The following is an 18,394-nucleotide window of genomic DNA, read 5'->3' on the forward strand; positions in this document are numbered from 1 at the left end:
CATAGAGGGCTTTTGCTAGAGGAAATTGAAAAATATGTATCTGACATATCTGAAGACGTGGTTTTAACTCGTCTCCTGATTGTTCCAGATGTTCCCCAGATGTCAAAGGGAACTAGGCACTGAAGCAGCAGAACACATTTGTTTTAGTGAGTTCTAACTTCGATATTGCCTGGGTTTGTTTTGATTTTTCTTTAACTAGTAACTTGGTATCTATTAATTGTCTGCTAATCTAATTGAAGGTGAATTAGTGTCTTTTTATTCCAGACAGCGGGAGGTTGATACACATCCGCATCCTGGCTGCTTCCCAGGCTCTTCCCTTTGGGTTTGTATGGCACTGAGTGGCTCTTGGAAAAGGGCTATAAACATTGGCTGTGAGTGGTGCATGCTACAGGGGTAAGAACAGACAGCTGAGCTCCACCAGGGCTTTATAAAGCTCATTAACTTGGGGGTTCCCTCTGTAGCACTTGCCTTGACAGTAAGGTTTTGGGACATGTGGAGGAGCTGGAGGCTGCAGCAGAGGCAGGAGCTGCTGTGGTCCTGACAAAACCTCCTTGGCAGGGCCCAGTGCCCTGGAGCAGCAGCTGGGGCAGCCCTTGCCCCCTCCCGGGAAATGTGGGCCAGGAAGGGCAGTGCTGCTGCCTGGGCCTTCCCTCCCTCTCTCCTTTCCCTTCCTTCCCTTTCTGCTCAAGTAAGAAACCATCATTCCTCTAAACCGTAATGTGCAAAAAAAAATGCATTTTTTCCAAGAATCGTTACAAAATTAATGTTATTTCTGTTACCTCATCTAGGTGCAGGGGCACTGAAGTAGATGCTGTTAGTGGCAGAGACTATTTGTAGCGTTTTTAGCCTACGGAAACCAGGAACATAATCACAGACTGTGCACAGGTGCATTGGCTTCAGCCTCTTGAATAAAGCAGATATAATTCATGTGCATGGACCCTTTTAGAGAAGCTTGCCATCTATTTTCTGTGCATCTTTGCGGATAAATTCGAAGTGAGGGGAGGAATCCGTGCACAGGCAGTGCAATGGGAGGCAGCGGGTGCGAAACAGGCCTGGTGCTGCGGGTGGCAGAGCGCTGTGCGTGGGCTTTGGGAAGGGAGCGGTGGCGGTGCGCTTCCTGGTGTTCCTGCTTTGGGTTCCACATCTCCCACCCGATCCTGCGGCGAGCCTTGGCTCTGCTGAAGTCCCTGGAATAAACCGGGACACACGAAGGACGCAGCCCCGCCGCTCCTCCGAGCCGCCAGGGGGCGCGGAGGAAGCGGCTGTAGGGGGGGGTGTGTGAGCCGCGCCTTCCGGTTCCGTGACCCGGCAGTGCAAGCGGGCCATGGCTGCCTGCTGAGGTGCGGAGCGGGCTGGGGCCGGAGCGGGGCTGCTCCCGGCTTCTCCTCAGCGCGCCGGGCGGCTCCTTCGGCCCGCGGGGTGCACCGGGACGGGACGGGACGGCTCGGCTCGGCTCGGCTCGGGCGGGGGGGACAGCTCAGGCTGGAGCGGGTCCGCCGCTCTACCCGGTGGGCTTCTCGGGGGGCGGGTCCGGGCAGCGGGAGCTGCGGAGCCCCGAGGGGAGGGCGGAGGCAGGCCTTGCGTCCGCGTTAGCTTCCCCGGAGGTGTGCTTGCGGTAAACCTGTGCCGTGCTCTCTTCAGGCTGGGGACTGGCTCTCGGTAGTGAGCTGCGCGCCGCGATCCGCGCTAACCCCTCCTCGCACCGGTAAGCGCCGCGGCACGTTGTGTCTGAGCTGAAAATGAAGACTGTTCTGATGGTGGCGGAGAAGCCTTCTCTGGCGCAGTCCATCGCCAAGATCCTCTCGAGAGGTAGGAGGGAAAGCCTGCGGGGTCAGGCCTTGTGCCAGTGGCAGAGTGGAGCGCACAGCCCCGCTGAGGAGATAACCTCCTGGTTGCCTACAGGCAGACTGCGTGGCCAGAGGTTACCAAATTTTGCTGCAGGGGAAGTGAGGTTGAGAAACACCTGGTCAGGTACTTGGTACCTGGGAGGGACAGCGTGCAGTTCGTGAAAGAACTCAGTTGCCCTTCACATTCTGTTCACATGCTGATGCCTGTTCAGTTCAAGAATAAAAGAGGCTGGGCTTGGCATTTTATGTACCTGTAGCATGTGTTAGTGCATAAGGCTTATAGAAAACACCAGTCAAGCCGCAAGTTGCTGTTCAGGGATTTTTGAAGCTATAGTAAAGATTTGATAAATAGTTTTATAACACTTTATAAAAATTAGAATGAGTTGATTTTAACTGTACTGGTGTAGAAAACTTGGTGTATTTCTATAAGGATTTTCTGGTGGTAAGGGAAGGATGGAGGAGATACTGAATTATTTGAAATGAAAATGAAGTATGCATTCTAAAGTAATAATTAACTGAAGTAAAAACTTGATCAATGAGTAGAATTTTGTGATCAGGAAGATCCCAGCTATGAGGCCTAAGGAAAAGGGGGGATGTAGTTTCTTATGAAATAACTTATGTCTGTAGTTTGATTTTTTTAATCTTGTTGATATTTGTGGTGTTATTTTCACAGGAAACATGTCCTCTCGCAAGGGACTGAATGGTGCATGCTCTGTGCATGAGTACACTGGATCATTTATAGGACAGAGTGCCCATTTCAAGATGACATCCGTATGTGGTCACGTCATGACTCTGGATTTCATAGGTATTTGTTCGTAAGACGTGTTAACTTATACGGTTGTAGAGGTGTCAGGGACTTGTAATAGGAAAATATGGATTGAGGAAATGATTCAGGAAGAATTTTCAGTAAAGAAGTAGAAAGATGAGGAGGATGGCAAAAACAGAGAGAAAAGGAGAATCAGAAGACTGTGGTCAGCAGGCCTTGATTTTTGTTTCTAGTTTTCTGGCTGACTTCTTAGTCATGCCACATGTCTTTTCTGTGTCTGAATTATGCTCCTGGAACATGAGGGGAGATGAGGCTCAATCTGCTTACCTGGGTAAATGTTGTAGTACTTCAGATGCAAGATGATCAAAGAATGCAGAATCTAAAAGGATATTCTTGGAAGCATTGTAGTATTTTACTACAAAATGGAGATCTGGTGAGGATTATGTACAAAGAATCCTGTTACTAACTTGCTTTGAAGTGTTGGCTGGTCGTGTGACTACTCTTATTTCCTCGAATGAGAATTATCTCACAAGTTTTATGAGGACTGAATTTAAGTTATTTGCACATTGCTTTGAAGAGGTATGGTTCTGTCTAATTGCTAAGCAATATTACTAAGGGTTGCTTCAGAGAAACGGAAATGAACAAATGCATTGATACGAGAAAGTGACACAGATGCTTTATGGCTGAGACATAATGGGCTATAAAAGTAGTGAACAGTAAACCAGACTGCAGTGTGCACATTATGCATGCACTGTGGAGATAAGGAAAAATAGCTCCCTTCTTTTGGCCCGATCAGCTGATTGTACAAAAGAAGGTGTTTTAATAGCTCATTTCTGAAAGGCATGTAATATTCCTTCTTTTTTTCACCCCCTCTTTGTATATCACATTTTAAAATTATAGCTCTGATTCAGTAGAAATCTAAGGGGGTTGTTGGTAGAAAATAGAGCAAGAGGTGTTAGGGTAGAGAAATTTCCAATACAGTTTTTGAAAGCCAGGTGTTTTGCAAGGTAATGTTATTTGTTGTTTGTTTGTTGTGGTGTTGTTTTTTAATATGTATTTACAGCTCTGCTTCAAATACTTTTGCTTTTCAGGAAAATATAACAGCTGGGACAAAGTGGATCCGGCAGAACTTTTTAGCAAAGCTCCTACAGAAAAGAAAGAAGCTAATCCAAAACTGACCATGGTGAAATTTTTACAGGTATTCTTTCTTAGCTGTAGTGTTTGACAGTAATCTTGTCTTTGCATTTTTTTTCTTTAATCTGGAGCATATTTCATAGAATCATAGAATCAAATAGGTTGGAGAAGACGTTTATGATCACCAAGTCCAAGCTTTACCCCAGGACTATCCAGTCCGCCACTAAACCATGTCACTAAAAGGGCCTTATCTACATGGTTTTTGAACACTTCCAGGGATGGTGATTCCACCATTGCCCTGGGCAGCCTGTTCCTATGCCTGATCATCCTCTCAGTGAATAAGTTTTTCCTGATATCCAACATAAACCTCCCCTATTGCAGCTTGAGGCCATTATCTCTTGTCCTAAAGGGATACATCTTGTACGGTTTGTCTGTTACCTCTTGTCTACCTTCAAAGATTCATTGTTCTTTTTCTTCCTCTAGATACAAAGAAGTGACACCTATTTTTACCCTGTCAGGAAAACGAAAGGAAATTCTTTTGTGGTTCTAGAAAGCAATAATAATTATTAGTAATTTTAAAATTATGAATTTGCCTTGCTTTCCAAAAACAATTCTTGCAAGTTAGCTAGCTTTATGTAAGAGCCAGGATTATAACCCTCTTCCAGCCCTGGGTCAGTTTGCTTTGTTCTAGAGTGAAAAACTGAGTCTGTCTTCACAACAGATAGTTTTCTGTTGGAGGATGATGTCTGTCTAACAGGAGAGACAGGTAACGCTTCCTCTAACAGGTAATGCCTCCTCTAAAGGAGAGATTCCTCTGGCATTACCCTCCAATGTTTCTTTAAAACAGATGTTTTAAAGAATCATTTTTTACATATCTTCCTCCTGCTGAGGCAGACAGCCTGTCTGAATGTAGTGTTTCTCATGCTGCAGGTTGTTGAATGTTGGATTTAGCAGGTTATTCACCTGCTTCCCAAAAGTGGGCAGTGTTTGGCAATATGCTGTACAATATACTAGATTTCTAGCATCAAAAAGAAATGAGTATGTTCCTACATACTGCCCTGAGGAAGCAGCTTTTCGTCATGTTGAGATCTGTTTTATTAATTTTACTGGTTCTTACACTCTCTTGACATCTTTGTTGAATTCACTCTGCCTTCTGAGGTTTTTCAGCTGCTGATATCCTGCTTCTCAAACCGTTGGATGCATGTTTTGCTTCTTAACAGCAAGTGCAAGGCTTAGCTTGTAAATGCCTTCTATAAGTCTGTGTTGGTTCTTGTTCATTCTTCACATGCACCCCTCTGAGAGGAAAGTAGTAGCTTGGTTGTTTTTACAAAATAATATTCTTTCTGAAAGTGTATGTGGTGTAAAACTAATTTCTGTCAGATAAATTTAGACTTTCTGGTATCTTTATGAACTAGGAAAGTGTTTCTCTTGGTTGTTTGTTTGTTTATAATGATGTGGAAATTAAGGCACTGAAAGGGGAAGGGACCATGCCCAAGACTGCGTGCACCAGCTGTGGCAGTTCCCGGAGAATTCCACTGCTGTAGAGCTACGCTGAATTTTTCAGGTCCTGTAGAAAAGCGTCTCATAGGCAGACTTCTGTTTAAGTACCTGCAGACTTGTCACTTCTGCTATATTCTTCCAATCCTTTTTGCACCAAGTAAATTATCTCTAGTACTTTTATAGTATAAACAAAAAGTATACAGTTAGTGAGGAGATAGGTCTGTCTTTGAGTTGCTGAAAATTTGTGCTATTTTTTTCTCACAGGTGGAGGGAAGAGGCTGTGATTGTATTGTCTTGTGGTTGGATTGTGATAAGGAAGGAGAAAACATCTGTTTTGAAGTAAGATTTCCATTTTAAAGACTTATAATACTGTAATATATTTGTCTATTGGTATTGTTTTATGAATATACAGTAAAAATCTAAGTGATTAAGTTTTAAAGGCATGGAGGGCCTTGGTGGAGAAACTCATGTGCTTTTAAATTCTTGAGATGTCAGTTAAGGAGTATAAATCAATTTAATAGATGTTGCTCATCTGAGATAAGGTTTCGTAAATGTTAGAACATTCCAGTGCTTTGAGAATTGATCTGTATTTCACAGCTGGGGTAGTTATTTTGCTGTCCTTATAGAACTTCATCTCCGTTACCTTTTGTTCATTAAGCAGTTAGACACTTTTGAGCATAGAGGCCACTTCTAACCATAGGTTTACTGCAGGAATTTGGACTCTGTACATGAAAGGTTTAGAAATAAAACTTTGGTGCGCAAAGATACTTTATTAGCATCCTGTTCCCAGAAGTCTATATTAAAAGTGTTAAAGAAGCACATCTGATCAAGTAATTGTTTGAAGTTCTTTAAATACCATTGCATCATAACTGGGTTCTGGCAGTACATAGGATAAACCCAGAGAGAAACCAATACTTATTCACCAAAAGGTGCTGCAGCTGCACTAGTGAATGTTTTTGCACTCAGCTAAGAATAGTGCTTCATTTCCAGCAGTTGCTATTTGATAAATAAATCCTTGAGTTTTACTAACTCTTAATACACTTCTGAGTGTATAGACAAGTACTGTTCTTGCTTATCAGTCAGTGTGTTGGCATGACATCTTACTGAATTAAGAAAGTGTTTATGTATAAGCAAATATTTTGGAGTTTTTTTCTTTAGAGACAAAAACTGATGCCCTTATCTTTCAAATACTCTTAAATATGCTTCTGATCTTCATTAGGTTCTCGATGCTGTTCTTCCTGTTATGAACAAACCTCGTAGCAGCGAAAGGACGATTTATAGAGCTAAATTCAGTTCCATTACTGACACAGACATCTGCAATGCCATGAATCACTTGGGAGAACCCAATCGCAATGAAGCTCTTTCAGTGGATGCCCGCCAGGAGCTGGATCTTAGGATTGGCTGTGCATTTACAAGGTGACAGCATGGATCACAGACAGTTTCATGACAGGGTCAGGAATACTGCTCTATCCACTGTTGTGGTTTAACCCCTGCCAGCAGCTAAACACCACGCAGTCACTCCCCCATTTTCACCCTGATGGATGGGGGAGAGAATCAGAAGGGTAATACTGAAAAAATTGGTGGGTTGAGATAAAGGCAGTTTAATAGGTAAAGCAAAAGCTGCATGTGCAAGCAAAGCAAACCGAGGGATTGATTCCCCATTTCCCATCTGCAGGCAGGTATTCCGCCATCCCCAGAAAAGCAGAGCTCCATCATGGTTACTCGGGAAGACAAAACACTGTAACTCCAAATGTCACACTCCCTTCTTCTTTCTCCAGCTTTATATTGCTGAGCATGATGTCCCATGGTCTTGAATATCCCTTGGGTCAGTAGGCATCAGCTATCCTGGCTATGTCCCCTCCCAGCTCCTTGAGCACCCCCAGCCTGCTCTCTGGTGAGGTGGGGTGAGGAGCCTTGGCTGTGTGTCAACACTGCTCAGCAATGACTGAACCATTCCTGATTTATCAACACTGTTTTCAGCACAAATCCAAAACAGCCCTGTACCAGCTACTATGGCAGTGCTGGTGTTGATTTTCTTCAAACCCAGCACACCACTAAATATATCTTGGAACTAGAGTAGCTAATTGCCAGCACCAAACTGAAAAATTTTATACACAGACAAATAAATATTTCAGGGGAATGAGGCTATTAATGTTCTTGGGTTTTTTTTCCTGTCTTAGGTTTCAGACCAAATATTTTCAGGGGAAATACGGGAATTTAGACAGCTCCCTCATCTCCTTTGGGCCATGTCAGACCCCAACACTTGGATTCTGTGTTGAAAGGCATGACAAAATCCAGTCATTTAAGCCTGAGACGTATTGGGTCTTGCAAGCTAAAGTAAGTTTTACAGTACTTGTTTTTGTATGAGGAACATGTATTTTTACCAAGGAAATGCATTTATATTTTATTTTGTTCATTCATAAATTTGTAGCTGCTGACAAGAATTCACAATGCCCACAGTTTACTCCTCTGTTCCCATTCAGTTCCCATGGGTGTCAGCACTCTCTCGAGAACAGATTCCAGGATGTCAGTTTTGCATTAAAGTTGTTATTGTCTGCTCCTTATAAGAATTCTTCAGTGCTAACCATCTAAGCTTGGGCTCAGCCAACAAGACTACTTAAGATGGTTTTCTTTTGTTCCCTGGGGTCCTTGGATTGACTGTGTTGTTAATTTGAATGCAGGAATTAATTAGGCTGCCAACAAACACTGGCATTGCTGAGTATTGGAATTTTAAAGCAAATAAAATGCTCATTGTGTTAATTGGCAGTTGATTCCTCTGAGTACTTTGGCAGCTTATAGCAGTTTTACAGCCTTGCTGCTGTCCAAGCTCTGAGAGCAAACCAACATGGGTTTACTGCATGTGATCACAAGGATTTTTTAAATAAGGGATGGGTGGTAAGAAATAGCCATTTTTAGACTTCAACATAAAAAAAGATGAAATCTGGTGTCCGCTGTCATCTTTTTTCTGATGCATCTCGTGCGTCATGCTAAGAAGTATTTGGTGCCTGTTTTCAGGGAGTTTTGTACTCATGTGGGCTGCTTCATATTCATTTTTGTACATGGGGTTTAAAATATGATCTAGTTACAGTTTAATACAAATGACTGATTTTGCCAATTCAAAATTGTAAACTTTGAGTTTCTGTCCATTTCAGCACTAACCCCAAGAATAGCATCTTGGTTAACTGCAGTTAACTTCCAATCATGCCCCTGACCCCAGAACTCAAAGTACTTCATCTTTCTCAAAAGCCCCTGTAAAAAAGAAAGAGTACAAGTGTGTGTGTGAAGCACTTGTGCCCTAGTACAGGTATTACTAGAATTTTCTTGCTGGGTTATTGTTGGAAACGTGCATTTTCACACTTCTGGGAAGAGACTTGGTGGGAATTAATATTTTTTATTTTGTCCAATAGGTGAACCCTGAAAAAGAAAGTTCTCTCACTTTAGATTGGGATAGAGTGAGGGTGTTTGATCGTGAGATTGCCCAAATGTTCCTGAATATAACAAAGATGTCAAAAGAAGCAAAGGTAAGCGTCAGTCAAGCCATATTTCCTATACAGGAAATACTATTTGATATTTCATTGGCTGCATGTTGGGGTTTTTTTTGTTGTTTTTTTAAAGAAGAGTGTAAAATACGTGTATTTTGGTTTTTACTGTATTAATTTGTATAAGTGAGAATAAAAGGCAAGAAATTTTTTTACTGTAGTTCATATTATGTTTGTGTGACCATCTTAGCAGAAGCCCTTTCTTAATACTGACTTTGGAAATTACCATCGCTTATGATAGGAAGTCTTCATTACTAAACCTGCTAAGAAATATTGTTCAGATCTCTCCAAGCAGGCCTCTTATTTCCCATGAGTCATTGTATAAATCGGAATTTAATTACTTCTAGGACAATATTCCCATAGTTAAATTTTTAATCACATGTATGGTACAGTCTTTACAGCCAATTAACTTCCCATTCTGCTCTGTTCAATACTTGTTTGACAGTATGCTTGGATTTAAGTGCTTAGAGCCATCGAGGTTCAAAGAGTGCATGAAGCTTTTAAAAATCTGGATTCTTATAGTTAGGACCATTACTTGTAATAAACACTAAATCCTTGTAGCACTGAAAATATGTGCTGCTGAGGTAAATGGGAAGCAAAGATAGCAATAAGCTACCTTGTTGCATTCCCAGTTATAGGCCTGATGTAGTCCATAGCACAAGGGGACCTTAGGACTGTAACTTCAGAATTTGGTAAAATTACTCCAGTCAGATTTTCTAAAGTAAAAAATATTGGTGGTTACTGTTTAAGAAAAACAAACCCACAGCTATGTCAAGAACAGGTAATGGTAGGAATGCCACATGTTTACAGGCATGATTGAAATTATACATTTACCAGTTATCAAACTTCAAAACTTTTATTGGGAAAATCCTATTTTCTAGGTAGAATCTGTGAGTAAAAAAGAGAAGGTGAAGCAGAGACCACTGGCTCTGAACACAGTAGAAATGCTACGAGTGGCCAGTGCTGCTTTAGGTATGTGTAAAAGCTCAGATGTTCATACTGTTTTAAAACAAAATGTTTTGGCTTTTCAGACTAAGTAATCAAGGATATATCAAATATAGTTTATACCTTCCTCTCCCTATAACACATCATTCTGGGGGAGGGACCAAGTTTAGAAAGCTTGTCAAAAGTGAAATGTTTGGTAAGGTCAAGGCGACAAAAGCCTGATGGAAAGGACAAACCATGGTTTATGTAAATGCTTTAATAAGGTATACTTTCAGATGCAGCAAACAAATTATAATTGCAGTGGTGTGTAGATGATTTTTGTTTCCTCCTATTCCATCTTAGGAATGGGTCCACAACACGCCATGCAAATAGCAGAGCGTCTTTATACTCAGGGTTATATTAGCTACCCTCGAACAGAAACTACCCATTATCCAGAAAACTTTGACTTGAAAGGATGTTTGAGACAACAAGCCAATAATCCTTACTGGGCAGAAACTGTGAGTACACAAAGCAAAACCTGTACTAAGAGGTCATTCTCTAGTCTGTGTTTTAGAATGTGTCTTACTTCATATAGGTCTTGAGAAACAATAAATATCTATAGTGGCTTTTATTTATGGATGTTGTATTGTTAAGGATTTCATCTGAAAAGTTTCTTAACCTGCTAAGAGAGAGCAGTATCCATTTCAGCCAGCCTGTTTTCTGTCTCTTCGCACAGGTAAAAGCATTGCTATCAGATGGCATTAACCGTCCAAGGAAAGGCCATGATGCAGGAGACCATCCTCCCATCACCCCAATGAGAGCTGCAACAGAAGCAGAACTAGGTATAGACAGATTCAGTAGTGTTAGGACACTATGTGAGCAAACTATTTCCTAGACGTATAGGAGCCAGTTTGAAAATCCCTGAGTTTCAATAGAAAATAGATTTATTTGAATGGCAGTAAGAGAAGAGAGCAGGCTTTACCCTAACTTAAACTTCTCATGACAGTGAAGTTCAGAGCTGCTCTGCTTTTCTGTAATTGACCTAGGGAAAGATGGGTAAGATGTTGTTTTTCCTCAGGTGGAGATGGATGGCGACTATATGAGTATATAACCAGGCATTTCATTGCCACTGTCAGCGCTGATTGCAAGTACCTACAAACCACCATTTCTTTCAGTATTGGCCCTGAACGTTTTACATGTATTGGAAAAGTGGTAACTTCACCAGGTAAGCCTAACCAGGGAGTAAATAGTTATCTACAGATACATGTTTGTGGTTGGTTGGTTTGTTTTCTTCCATTAATACATTGAATGGATATAAAGATGAAGCATTTTTTTGAGCTATCAAGACCAGAGACCAAATACTTATCTTCATTTTCATACTTCAGTTACAATAGGTAAAGTCTTACTTTTCATATAGTAGTCTCAAAAACTTAATGCCACTTTTGCCAGTGAAGACCAGTCTTTTTACAGGCAGCAAATGCCTTTTGGGGGATAAATTACACAAAGGCATATTTTACTTCTTTTTTTTCTTGGGCCTTTGTAAAAAGAATGTATTACCACCACTGAAATTTTTTCATGGTAAGCTGGTCCAATAGTCCTTATTACATTAATATGACTTGCTATTTGTGTATCTTTTATAAGAAACTCTTCCCATCCTTTCTGGCACTGTGCTTTCGTTTAAGGAAAGTGTTTAGGTTTTTTTCCATCATCAGCCTGACTCAGGTCACGCACAAAATAGATCTGATGCAGTGTGGTGAGAGATACTGTCTCGTGATACTCTATTTCCTCAGTAATCCCAGTTTCAGATATTTTCTGCATGGTATTGCAGACAGCCTCTTAACTTTGATCTGTATAATGAAGTCCATGTTTTCCTTTTGAAAGTTACGAAGATAAGCTGTCATTATTTTTGTTTGTTTGTTTCTTTGCATCCAGGGTTCACAGAAATTATGCCATGGCACAGCATCCCATTAGAAGAGAGCCTTCCCCACTGTGAGAAAGGAGATCTTTTTCCAGTTGGTGAAATAAAATTGTTGGAAAAGCAAACCAGTCCTCCTGATTACCTGACAGAAGCAGAACTTATCACTCTGATGGAAAAGCATGGCATTGGTAGGAACTTGCTTAACTTACATTTAATTATATCCACCAAGAGTGCAGAGAGTCTGAATCGCTGCTCTGAACTGTCTCCATTGGTTAACGACTTTTCAGTATTTGTTTGAATAGGTACAGTAATAATGTCTTTCTCCCTTCAAACCATAATGTCCGTAGCTCCTCTTAGCAGATGGTAGATTGTCTCTTCCCCCACATTCCTTTCTTTTTCTTATCCTTATGTCTGGTTTCTGGCCAAAGCAGCATCCTTTCATAACACATCCTTGTCACTTCTCTGTCAGAAAGAACTGATGTTATGTGGAAGAATGCATCTCCCCATTCTTAGGAACGATTCTTGTGTTTACAAGTTGCTTCAGCTTTGCTGGCTCCAGTAGTCCTTTATATATCTTACTGTATAATTTACCATAATACTACATTTCTTTTTCAGTCTGACCTGTTTCCTTTGATGCATTTTCCTAAATGTTTCTGATCAAAACACACATAGTCTTTTACTCCACTGTGTTTTTCCAGAATAAATGATATGTGAGAGTATGTGATTCCTAATAGTAATTCCTTGGAAGAGACAAAAAGCTTAAGGTTAAAATATATGTTTCAGACTTCTCAGAACTGCAAAGGAACCTAAGAATTACTAGCGAGAGAAGTTACCCACTGATGTGGGTTATTATAAAAAAGTTCCTGAATTTTAAACAGTCTCAGGAGCCCTACAGTTTGACATAAACCCAGGGAAGTCAGAAGTGAGTAATTCAATGAAGACTTTTTTTTTAGGATGGATATATTGTTCTCTTTTGTGCACCAGGAACTGATGCAAGTATTCCAGTCCACATCAACAACATTTGCCAGCGAAACTATGTCACAGTGGAGAGTGGTCGGAGACTAAAGCCTACAAACCTTGGCATTGTTCTGGTTCATGGTTATTACAAAATAGGTCAGTTAAATGCTCTTCGCTTTCCATCCTCTTACCCTTCTTTTCCCTTCAGTATGTTAAGGGCTATTGCCCCTGTATAACTAGCATTTCTGTCTCAAATGATGCATCTAAGAAAGTATTTCTAATTCCAAAGAGTGTAATAATTAAAACTTGTTTGTTTATTCAGATGTCAGTTTATGTAAGGACAGTTTGCTATCCCCATATTTTGATCTTTCATTGCTGTTTTTCTGTTGCTGCTGTCTCTGATTTTCTGTTAGATGCAGAATTGGTTCTTCCTACAATCCGCAGTGCTGTGGAGAAGCAGCTCAACTTAATAGCTCTGGGTAAAGCAAATTATCATCAGGTCCTGGAGCACACCCTTGACATTTTCAAAAGGAAATTCCACTACTTTGTGGATTCTATTGCAGGTAAAACTTCACCTACAATTACTTAATTATTGCAAAGATGCTAGTACAAAATACTTATACATTAGGTTGCTTTCGGAGGTTTAGGCTTACTGAAAAGTTCTGTCAGAACTGGAAGTTCCCAGTTAGATTAAGTGGCTCTCCAAAAGGAAATGGACTGAATTATGGCTCCAAACTCTACTTCAGATTTATTTTGTGATGTGTAGTTTTGAGTTGTTGAAAACTTTAGACTAGCTGAAATAATTAACCTTGTGTGTTTGTGCATGCTCAGTGCAAAACACTGTGTGTTTAAAAGTCTTTGTAAACAAGGGAAAGCATTGTGAATAAAATATTCTCACTTCACAGGTTTTGTAGATGATTTTTGTGCAAGGTTTCCTTGTAAGAACTAGAATTTTAACATGCGTGATTCTCTCTTTCACAGGTATGGATGAACTGATGGAAGTGTCTTTTTCACCGTTAGCTGCCACTGGTAAACCTCTTTCCCGCTGTGGTAAATGCCATCGCTTCATGAAGTATATTCAGGTAACTTCACCTCATGCTTAGAGTTTAAATTTCGCTTGCTGGGAGCATTGAATAGAAACCCCTTTTCCATTACTGAATTTGGATTCAAGTGTGGTTGTCAAGAGGGCATTTCTAAAACAAAAAACCCAATGGAGCTTTTCCATGGGGAACAAACTAATGAGCAGCCCCACTGAGATTTACTGGAAGTTGTGAACCTTATTGACATTACTGTTGTTCAGGAGACTTATATTCTATTTCCAGGCCAAGCCAAGTCGTCTGCACTGCTCCCACTGTGATGACACCTACAGTCTCCCACAGAATGGTACCATTAAACTCTACAAAGAGTTGCGTTGCCCACTAGATGACTTTGAGCTGGTGCTGTGGTCGTCTGGATCCAGAGGAAAGAGCTACCCACTGTGTCCATACTGTTACAACCATCCTCCCTTCAGGGACATGAAAAAAGGTAGGAATTCTGTAAACATGCAGGGAACGACCTCCCTTGAAATAGATTAGATGCAGTCTATACAGTAGTTTTTAATCATAGAATCATAGAATAGTTAGGGTTGGAAAGGACCTCAAGATCATCTAGTTCCAACCCCCCTGCCATGGGCAGGGACACCTCACACTAAACCATGCCACCCAAGGCTACGTCCAACCTGGCCTTGAACACTGCCGGGGATGGAGCACTCACAACCTCCCTGGGCAACCGATTCCAGTGTCTCACCACCCTAACAGGAAAGAATTTCCTCCTTAGATCCAATTTAAACTTCCCCTGTTTAAGTTTGAACCTGTTACCCCTTGTCCTGTCACTACAGTCCCTGATGAAGAGTCCCTCCCCAGCATCCCTATAGGCCTCCTTCAGATACTGGAAGGCTGCTATGAGGTCCCCACGCAGCCTTCTCTTGTCCAGGCTGAACAGCCCCAACTTCCTCAGCCTGTCTTCATATGGGAGGTGCTCCAGTCCCCTGAATATCCTCGTGGCCCTCCTCTGGACTTGTTCCAGCAGTTCCATGTCCTTTTTATGTTAATCAGTGTTGCTTAATATAAAGCGCTGTTCAAATTAGGTTGCGGATACCTAAAACTCACGTCAAACTTACTAAAATTTATTAGTTAACTCACTTCTGAATACTTTCTTTTTCTCTTTATGAAAGAAGTAAGAAATTAATTTATGTGCATGCACAGGAGGTGACCTTTGTAACACTTGGTTTGCAGTGAAAGACACTGGGATTCTGATACTTTGCAAATTGGAGTATGCTTGCTATAGATAGGACTATAGATTAGCACCAGGTCTTGAGAGTGTTTTGATACTGAGGTAGATGGTGTGTCTAAAGCTGTTGAAGGATATAAGAAGGGGTGAAAGTTGCAGTTTGGTAACTGAGACCAGTTTCCAAAGTTGCAGTTTGGTAACTTACTTAACATAGTCTTTGAAGCTCAGTACCAGGAGCTTTATGGCATTTTTTTGTTACCATTTTTCTTAATTGAAAATGTCTTGTACTAACAGTGTATGGGCAAGTATGAAATAGCAGTTAGGAGGCATACATTTCAATTGAAAACATAGTTTTCATCACTAATGTGTCCAGACTGCCTGTACAGTGGCAGTATCTGGCAATTCTGAAAGCAATTATAGAAGAAATTTTGAGCAAGGAAATATTCTGAATCTATGAAAAGGCAAGTTGGCATTTGGGGAGTCGCTCCATTCTTTAGTGATTTAGAAAACCTGTAGTATACTAAGCTGTCTCTGACTTCTGTGTCTCACTTCCTCCAAACTGGGTGCTGTGGGTAGTGATATAAAGGCTTCCTGGTGGTATGGTTTTACTCTTCTTCCACCAGGAATGGGCTGTAATGAATGCACACACCCCACGTGCCAGCATTCTCTTAGCATGCTTGGAATTGGGCAGTGCGTTGAATGTGAGAATGGGGTTCTCGTGCTGGACTCGACGTCAGGTCCCAAGTGGAAGATGGCCTGCAACAAATGCAATGTGATTGTGCACTTCTTTGAGAATGCCCACAAGGTCCGAGTGTCGCCGGAGACCTGTGACTTGTGCGATGCAGCCCTTGTGGACGTCGATTTTAACAAAGCCAAATCTCCTTTACCTGGGGGTGAGACCCAGCATTCAGGCTGTGTGTTCTGTGATCCCGTGTTTCAAGATCTGGTGGAGCTGAAGCATGCAGCCATGAGGCACCCCATGCACCGTGGGGGACAAGGAAAAAGGCAAGGCCGAGGAAGAGGTAAAGGCCGGAGGCCTGGAGGAAGACTCAATCCAAAGAAACCCAAGGACAAAATGGCAGCTCTGGCTGCTTACTTTGTATAATGGGCACACAACAGAAAAATAAACTTCTTATAAAAATTTGTTTCCCTTTAAGTTCATTTTAAAGTAGTTTTGATCTCCACTGCTTTTGTGTTCTTAGAAAAGTTAAACACCTTATGTTGTTGTATGCCTTGACTTAATCACAAAACAAATTCTTCTGGATGATAAGTTTATAACTGAGTAAGCCTTTAAGCTTTTAATTGGAATTCATTGGTCCAAGTAGAGCTCACAAACAGTAGGGAGGCAAGACTGTTACCTGTGGTTGATAGAAAGAAGATGAAATTTTCCTCTTCCATAATTTCTGAGGCTTTTGTCAACAGTTCAAGTGCCAGGAATATAAGAGGTGACTAAAATCACTGCTACACTGCTGTAGTCTTTAGGTATGGAATGAGTCCTGTTTCATCTGACTTTGAATCTTCAAAAATGATAAACAATTAGTAGCTGTCAGATTTTTAAATCACATCTGCAGTAGCAAGAGCAGCATTTCAGACCTGTCCCTCTGCTGCATAAGAGAGTAATGCCAAGAGACATACATTTATGCCTTCCATTTTGTATCTGCCTTGAGCAGTGATTCCCAAGTTATGGTCTGTGCAGCCAAATTGGTATCTTTTGGTCAGTGGGCCCCTGTTAAGTAAGGCCTCCCTCAGCAGCTGGAGGACAGGTAGAGTACCTACCTATGCTCTTTTCCTCTGTGTTCACACAGCTGATCATACCTGATCAAATAGTTTGTACACTCTGTAACCCAGACTCATTTTTGTGATGGTGTCCTCTTGTTTTTGTATGGAGCTGTATCTAACCACTGTGGCACTGGGTCCCCCATTACAAAATCTTAACTATATGGATCTATAATACTCTCTCCTTTTCTTTCATGTGCACATAGCTGATCTTGTCAGGTCGTCTGGTCAAGTACAGTTTGTATCATCTACAGCCCCAAAACAGCACTAGTTGTGGTTGGATGGGGGGATTCCACAGCAGTTTTACATGGTGCAAAGGCTACTGTATGTGAACACAGTATATGCAGAGCAACTTTGACACGTGATTCACTGGCAACAGAGAGGAAAGACAAGTCCCTACAAAAGGTAATGTACAGCTCTGCTGTTTTAATTGGCACAGTGTTTGCATTTGCTGAACACAGATGAAACACCACAGCCCCAAGCTTGTTCCTCTGATCAAATGTTTATACAGTTACAGCTCAAACATGAGCTATGTTGTAAGAGTATTGCTTGAAAGACCCAGCTATAGGCAGAAGTTTGTTTCGTTTTGTTTCCTAAATACTGTGTTCTTTCTGTGTCTCCCTTAGCCTGAGTAGTTTCTTCTCATGTTCTAAAGGTCCATCTTGCTTCAGTGTCCTCAGAATGTCGTAAATCATTTCACTATTTAAAAACGGCTTTTGGGTTGGGGGTTTAATCATGGCGGGGATGTTGCAGGATACAGGCTGCTGTAGTTTAGCATGGGAATACAAAGGAAAGAGGTGGGATATGAACCTTCTTAACTTTAACGGCTTAGAAGCACAGCTTGGTGTGAGGCAAGAAGAAAGGGATTTAGTTGATATGCTGTAAACACCCAAAAGATCTAGGAGTGAGGTGAGTGCAAGTATTCTGGATGCCTGTGTCCTACTAACCTCACTGCAGGGTTTGGTATTGTATTCTTTTTGTGTGTTTACAGTTCAGGATTTTCATTCAATCTTTCTTTGGAAGATTCCAAAATGGGACAAGGATAATTCCATCTAATTTACTGGCACACTTCCTTTTCTAAGCTATGAGCAAGGAAAGGTTATAGCTTATTGATGGACATGGTTATTTGACAAACTGGTCAGCCTCCTATACGGTTCTTTCCGAGCTCACTATACTTTTAGTTAATCTATGGAAGTGATGGTGTCTTGCATTTCTGCCTGTGATAAGGCTTTGAAAGCTAGCAGAGGTTTTTTGCAATGACTTATGAATAGCAAACCCCTGCCGTAGCTACCTCGGGTCTTCTGAAGCCTTTTTTAATGGGCATTTTGGTGTGAATGGAAACAAGAAGGGATTGTGAGTAACAGGACTGGGGGGGGGGGGGGGGAATTGTGTCGGGTGAACCCCTAACCTGTGCGCACCTCCAGCCGCACCTGTGTCTGTGCGTGGCCTGCCAGAGCGTGTAAATGGAGCCAATTGGGATTTTAGGATGAACGCCGTTCGGCCGGCTGCCTGCCGCGCACGAGCGCACACGGCTCTGCGCCGAACGCTGCGGCTCCGGCCCTGCGGAGGGCAAGGAGCGGGACACGGGCTGCGCCCCCTCCGCGGCCGGGCAGGGGCCCCGCCCCGCCCCGCCTTCCGGCCACGTGGTCGCCCCGCCCCCGCATTCCAGACATTGTTTCTGGCCCCGCCCCCCCGGCTGGCCCCGCCCCTGCGCTCCGCTTAAAGGAGCCGTCACCGCGCCCTTCTCCCCTCGCGCTCCCCTCCC

The 18,394-nt window shown here is 42.0% G+C and overlaps 1 protein-coding gene across 2 annotated transcripts; it reads left to right on the forward strand.

Moving 5' to 3' along the window:
* Positions 1-1,258: 1,258 nt before the first annotated feature.
* Positions 1,259-15,994, forward strand: TOP3B (DNA topoisomerase III beta). 2 transcript variants are annotated; one of them, XM_065693218.1, is made up of 18 exons: positions 1,259-1,340; positions 1,642-1,809; positions 2,521-2,652; positions 3,705-3,811; positions 5,512-5,586; positions 6,467-6,663; positions 7,428-7,584; positions 8,655-8,768; positions 9,668-9,758; positions 10,074-10,228; positions 10,447-10,552; positions 10,789-10,935; positions 11,643-11,816; positions 12,613-12,741; positions 12,999-13,148; positions 13,567-13,667; positions 13,908-14,109; positions 15,477-15,994. In XM_065693218.1, exons 2-18 carry the CDS (start codon positions 1,740-1,742, stop codon positions 15,956-15,958), a joined length of 2,589 nt encoding a protein of 862 aa, XP_065549290.1. In that variant the 5' UTR covers positions 1,259-1,340; positions 1,642-1,739; the 3' UTR covers positions 15,959-15,994. The 2 variants fall into 2 exon arrangements, with proteins under 2 accessions (XP_065549290.1, XP_065549289.1); XM_065693217.1 differs by lacking the exon at positions 1,259-1,340 and adding an exon at positions 1,349-1,508.
* Positions 15,995-18,394: the final 2,400 nt, after the last annotated feature.

This window comes from Lathamus discolor, chromosome 12 (genome assembly GCF_037157495.1).
Source record: "Lathamus discolor isolate bLatDis1 chromosome 12, bLatDis1.hap1, whole genome shotgun sequence".
Classification (NCBI taxonomy): Eukaryota; Metazoa; Chordata; class Aves; order Psittaciformes; family Psittacidae; genus Lathamus; species Lathamus discolor.